This window comes from Citrus clementina, unplaced genomic scaffold (assembly GCF_000493195.1).
Source record: "Citrus clementina cultivar Clemenules unplaced genomic scaffold, Citrus_clementina_v1.0 scaffold_7, whole genome shotgun sequence".
Taxonomy (NCBI): domain Eukaryota; kingdom Viridiplantae; phylum Streptophyta; class Magnoliopsida; order Sapindales; family Rutaceae; genus Citrus; species Citrus x clementina.
In genome coordinates, this window is record NW_006262075.1 from 10,640,098 (window position 1) to 10,646,328 (window position 6,231).

At 38.0% G+C, this 6,231-nt stretch overlaps 1 protein-coding gene across 1 annotated transcript in view; it reads right to left on the reverse strand.

Annotated features, from left to right (window-relative positions):
* Positions 1-258: 258 nt before the first annotated feature.
* LOC18037524 (probable disease resistance protein At5g63020) overlaps positions 259-6,231 on the reverse strand; it is a 9,325-nt gene continuing 3,352 nt past the window's right edge. The window contains exon 2 of the mRNA XM_006427105.2: positions 259-2,606. Within this exon, the coding sequence (XP_006427168.2) occupies positions 259-2,606 (2,348 nt within the window). The remainder of the gene's footprint in view (positions 2,607-6,231) is intronic.

Consider the following 6,231-nt stretch of genomic DNA (forward strand, 5'->3'; position numbering starts at 1 on the left):
AAATTGCTTGGAGAAGGAAAAGGAATATTTGTAAGTTGGGTGAAGTTTCCGAGATAATGGAAAATCTAATCCCGATTGAAAAACACAAATTTCTTAGCTTATTACTTTCAGATGCATTCAAGCTTTTTTATCATCATGTCCCATATCGAAGAAACCAATATCGATTTATTAGTTGGAAAAGAAACATCTATTTGACAACAGTGAAAGCAAATGACAACGCAAGTAACACGACTAGGCAAGTTCAAGCTTTTGATGACATCAAAAACGTCGGAAGCATGGAAGAAAAACATCTTGAGTTGCTTGATTCTCCCATTGCAGCTCTCCCCACCAACTTTCCTCTCCTCTAATAACAATTTTATGCCCCTTTGCGCTGTTGAAATCGAGTGGAAGTTTCTTAAGCTCCGGGCAGTTACTTACCTTGATTTCCTTGAGATGTAGGAAGGGCAAGGCATTCGGATATATGCTTTTCAATTTTGGCAGAGTTTTCAATATCAGAAGCTCCAGTCTTGCAAATGGATTTAGATTTCTCATCATCTCTGGAACTTCTCCGGAATATTGTCCGCTTATTTCTTCAATTTCGGGGCAACGTAGGATGTCAATCGTCAAGAGGTTTGGAGCAAGACCAAGCCATGACAAGTTCCTCAGCTTATTGCAATCTGATACGACAACGTAGTAAAGGCTGTGGAATTGGAAACCATGAACTTGACTAACACACACATTTTGTTGTATATTCCCTATTTCAATTTTCAACTCTTCCAATTTTTCACAATTTCTGAAACCGAGTGACTCGAGATTCTTGATATTTGCTAAAGGTAAAACATTCAGCGACCTTGAATCTTCCAACAGTTCTAGCCGTAAATGTAGAATGTAGCTCTGTATTCTGTGGGAGCTTAAAAATTTTGAGAGTGCGTGGGAACTTGTCAAGTTGATGCCCAAAACATTTAAGTTCTCCATAAGAAGCACTTCCTCCATCAGAACTTCACAATTTTCAACTTCTTCGAAATAATGGCAGTCGACGATTCTCAAAATATACAACATTGAGAAATTAGATATTAGATGCCGGGGAATTCTGCAGAGGCTTTTTGTGTAGTCCAAATTCAGACATTTAAGATTTACCAACGCCTTTAACTCTTCCGGCAACTCTTTAATGTTCGTCAACGATAGATTAAGATGTTGCAGTGAAACCAATCTTGAAATTCCTGACGGTAATTGCTTTAAACTCTGATTGTTAGACAAATTTAAAACCTTGAGAGAAGGCATAAACTGGAAGAAACCATCCGTGATCACCTTTAAATTATTGTTATTAAGAAACAGAGTTATCAAGGAAGGACATGAAGGAATCTTTGACAGACTCTGAACTTGATTTTCCATCAATGACATTCTCCTGATCACTTGCCATTTTCCAGTTTCTGGTGCTTCGGTTAATCTAGCACCTGCTTGAACAAAAAAACTCTCTTTCTCCTTTTCAACTTCAGAAGCTATCCACAAAGCCATATCACGGATCACATCATGTAATTTTACATTATCATCATTGACTTCTTCTAACAAACATGCTCGAAGAAGATCACCTATTATAGTGTATCCTCTATCGTATTCATCGAAAAATCCTTCGCCAATCCAACAATCTATCAAATCTATTTTACTGATGTCACAGTCTTCGGGAAATAAACAGCAGTACAAGAAGCATGATTTAATCTTTCCATTTGGTAAATTATCGTAACTGAACTTTAAAAGAGGATAAACTTCGTCCATACCTGGAAATTCAGAGGCAGATCTTCTTAACACCTGAATTGCGTCCTTCCATTCTTGAGGTGTTTTCTTGAAAGCCATGGCTCGCCCAATGGTAATGAGAGCAAGTGGAAGGCCATCGCATTCTTTGGCCACGATTTCAGCTAGCTCGGGAATTTGCAAGTGACTCTCAAGTGTTTCCCTCCCAACCTTCATTTGGAACAATTCCCAAGCTTCCTTGTGTTCTAAGCACTTCACTTTAAAAATCCTATGAGCTTCCATAAGCCCACAACCCCCAGCAGAACGAGTCGTAAACACTATTTTGGATGAACCATTTGTATTCATAGGAGGGATACCTAGTTTCTCCAGGTCAACGCGATTCCAAATATCATCCAACAATAATACAAACTTCTTCCGACTCAAAATTTTGAAAATGTCAGCAGCTTTTATTTCAAGCCTTTTATTCTTCCATGACTGGTCATACAGACCTATTTTCCTTGCAATATTTTCCTGAAGCCTGTCAATTTGTAGGTCTCTAGATAGAACAACCCAGATAACAAAATCAAAGCCGTTCGGGGTGTTGGAAAACTTGTTATTGATCCTGGTCAGCAGGGTAGTTTTTCCAACTTCCCCCATGCCATACAGACCAATAATTCCGACATGCTCTTCTCCAAGGCATCTCCAAACTTCATCAAATGTCGATTCCAGGCCTAGTGTTTGCGGAATAGGCCTTTCTTCAACTGTGGGTTCTGGTATCCTCTCAGCCACCACTTCAAAAAAAATTTCACCCTTCAAAGTAGCCACAACTTGCAAATATTTGGCCACTTTTTTTCCGAACTTGTAGTTTGATTGGCAGTTCTTGGAACAGAAGCCTCCAATGTTAAGCAAGCTGACCAAGATTACCAAAAGGAAAGTCATCAACGGTCAAGTCAACAAAGGGTTTATCACTCCACACAGCTTGCTCACGTCAAAGCTATTTGTCAAGGAATATCTCCAGCACGATTTTTACACTTGAATGCCAATATCATGTAGGAATATTTCATTCCTATTTTATAAAGATATTGTGCAATAGTTTAGGAAGTTACTTATTTTTCCTTTAATATTATTAAGCCTTTCAACGGCTACTTTGTCTTTATTTTGTATAAATAACTCTGTAAATTTCATTAAAATTACAGAACAAGAATTATACTCTTCATAGAATTTCTTTCATGGTATCAGAGCCAGCCATGAGTACTAGCAATATAACCTCTTCATCCTTTATCAAAGAGCCAAGTCTAAATATTCAGTCTTTTCATCAATGCTCAAGTCTTGTGTCCATTAAACTAGACAACACGAACTTCTTGTTGTGGCGCTCACAGGTTCTCCCTTTGGTCAGAAGCCTCGGCATTCTGCACCATATTACAGATGCTGAGAGACCCGCAAAAGAAATATTATTGTCTGATGGGGAAAAGGCTGGCAACGAAGATTTCACCATGTGGACCAACAATGATGGGCTGTTAACATCTTGGTTGTTAAGCCTGATGACAGAAGAAGTGATGAGTGGAATCGTTGGAGTAGAAAATGCTCAACAAATTTGGTCATCTTTGGAGGATCAATTACTTCCGATGACTAAGGAAAAAGAGGTACATCTCATGGACAGATTGGCAACATTAAAAAAGGGATCTCTATCAGTTGAAGAGTATGTGCGCAAATACAAGCATATTTGTGATTGTTTGGCTACAATAAATAAACCAGTGAATGACTTAGATAAAGTCTTTGGTCTTGCAAGAGGTCTTGGCTACAGGTATCAAGACTTCAAACTTGCTCAACTTTCAAAACCACCTTATCCCTCATTTAAGCAGTTTGTCATGGCCCTCGAAAATCATGAACAAACTCTTATTAATTTTGAAGAAGAAAAGAAGAATACAATTAATCTGGCTCAAGCCTTTTTTAGCCAACGAGGCAAGGGAAAAGGTCGTGGAAATGGAGGTTTCTTTAACTCAAAAGGTCGTGGTTTTACAGCAGCAGGAGGACAAAATTTGGCTGATTCAAGTGGTCAAAAAATCAACTACAATGGTGGAAAAAGTTGGAATAATAATGCAAGTCAGTCATGGCAAAAATCAAACAATAATCCAAGTCAACAAGGGCAACAATCATGGCAAGGAAATTCGGGACAACAGTGGCAGCAACCTCAGCAAAATAATTCTGGACAGCCTTGGCAGAAAATTCAGAATCAATCCAAACAACAAGCTGAGGAAGTCAATGAAGAAACTGTCATATGTCAAATTTGTCATTTACCGAAACATACAGCCATTGAATGTCGACGTAGGTATGACTACTCACATCTTACTGAGGAAATTCCACAAGCCTTAGCTGCAATGAACCTGGATGCAAATGATGCCAAATTATATGATGACTCAGGAGCAACTACCCATATGGTCAATGATCCAGGTAAAATTTCTGAACTTAAACCTTATGAAGGGAATGATGCCATTGTTGTTGGAAATGGCGATTGTCTTAATATTTCACATATAGGAAACACCTCCATAGACAATGGCATTAGTAAACTATATTTAAAAAAATGTGCTTGTGGTTCCAGGCTTGAAAAAGAATTTACTTTCGGTAGGGCAGCTCACACATGATAATTCATGCATTATTGAGTTTTCATCAAACAAGTTTGTTGTTAAGGATTATCAGGGAAACATCTTGGCAAAGGGAACTAAGACAAAAGGGCTTTATGCTTTAGATGAAGGACATCATGCAGCCCTATACTTATCTGAAGGCAGGAAAGCACCTTACAACATATGGCATCAAAGAATGGGACACCCCCAAATCAAGTCCATTAAGTTTTTGAATAAAAACAAACTTATTGATGTTTCAAATTGGATTACGAAAGATTATGTATGTTCCAGTTGTCAAATGGGAAAGAACTGCAAACTTCCTTTTAATTTTTCCAATAAAATTTCCAGCGTTCCTTTGCATAAAATTCATTGCGACTTGTGGGGTCTTGCTCCTATTTCTTCTGTTCAAAATTTTAGATATTATGCTGTCTTTGTTGATGACTGCACACGTTATACATGGCTATACCCTTTGAAAAATAAATCAGATTTATTTGATGTTTTTATCAAGTTTCAGAAACAGGTTGAAAATCGATTCGACAAGAGGATAAAAATATTTCAAAGTGATGGAGGAGGTGAATTCATATCAAATGAATTTCAAAGTCATCTCAGTCAATGTGGAATACAGCATCAATTGTCATGTCCTGCAACTCCTGAACAAAACGGTGTTGCCGAAAGGAAACACCGACATATTGTAGAAACATGTTTGACAATGCTCTTTCATGCAAATATGCCATTACAATATTGGGTTGATGCTTTTTCTACTGCTGTTTATGTTATTAATAAGCTACCTTCGTCCACTTTAAATATGAAGACTCCCTTTTACAAACTTTTTGGTATAAATTTTGATTACAGAGGGCTTAGAAGTTTTGGGTGTCGATGTTTTCCATATCTACGTATTTATAGGAAAAACAAATTCTCACCAAAAACATACCCTTGTGTGTTTATTGGATACAGCCCTTCACATAAGGGGTATCGATGTTTGTATCCACCAACAAACAAGGTGTATATCTCACGTCATGTAATTTTTTATGAGAATTTGTTTCCCTTTAAAACTAATAGTCTGCCAAGTTTACCTATACAGGTCAGCCAAGAAATTGTTACATTTCCTGATGTTGAGAGGTGGACTAAAAAGGAGAAAGCAACAAACAAGCCATATCATACACATCGTTGCCATGATATACTTAGTTTAGATGAAAATAGCTCCCCATTTCAGCAAGCCCAGCATGAGTTTCACGTAAACCAACAACAAGTTGCTCATGCAAATCCAAACTCTATAGGTCTTCAAAACACAATGAACTCAAACATGCATGACTTGGACACAAGCCAACAAGTCCCACGTGAAATTCATGATATAGTCATCCACACAGATTCAGCCTCTACAGATAATCAAGCCAGCTTAAGCCCTAGCTCAGCATCATTTGAAGAATTTGATATCACTTCAACTGAGCAAGATTCAGAGAACAATATAGGAACTGGCAGCACTCATTTGGAGTTAGAAACTAATACTCCTCAGTCAACTAAAGGCATTGATATATTTGTAGATCTTCGTATTCCAAAAGAGCCGGAAACAAGCAACACTCATCAAATGATAACTAGACACAAGTTGCGTCATCACCCTGAGTTGGTTGATAAAATGGCTCTTACTACAACAATAGAGCCAAAACACTTCAAAACCGCCATTCGACAACCTCATTGGCGCACAGCTATGTTAGAAGAGCTTGATGCTCTCCATCAGAATAATACATGGAGTTTGGTACCAAGGCCAGTGAATACAAACATAGTGGGATCAAAATGGGTGTATCGAACTAAGTTTAAGGAAGATGGGTCCATAGACAAATACAAGGCGCGTCTTGTAGCACAAGGATACACACAAATTCCAGGTTTGGATTTCGAAGAAACCTTT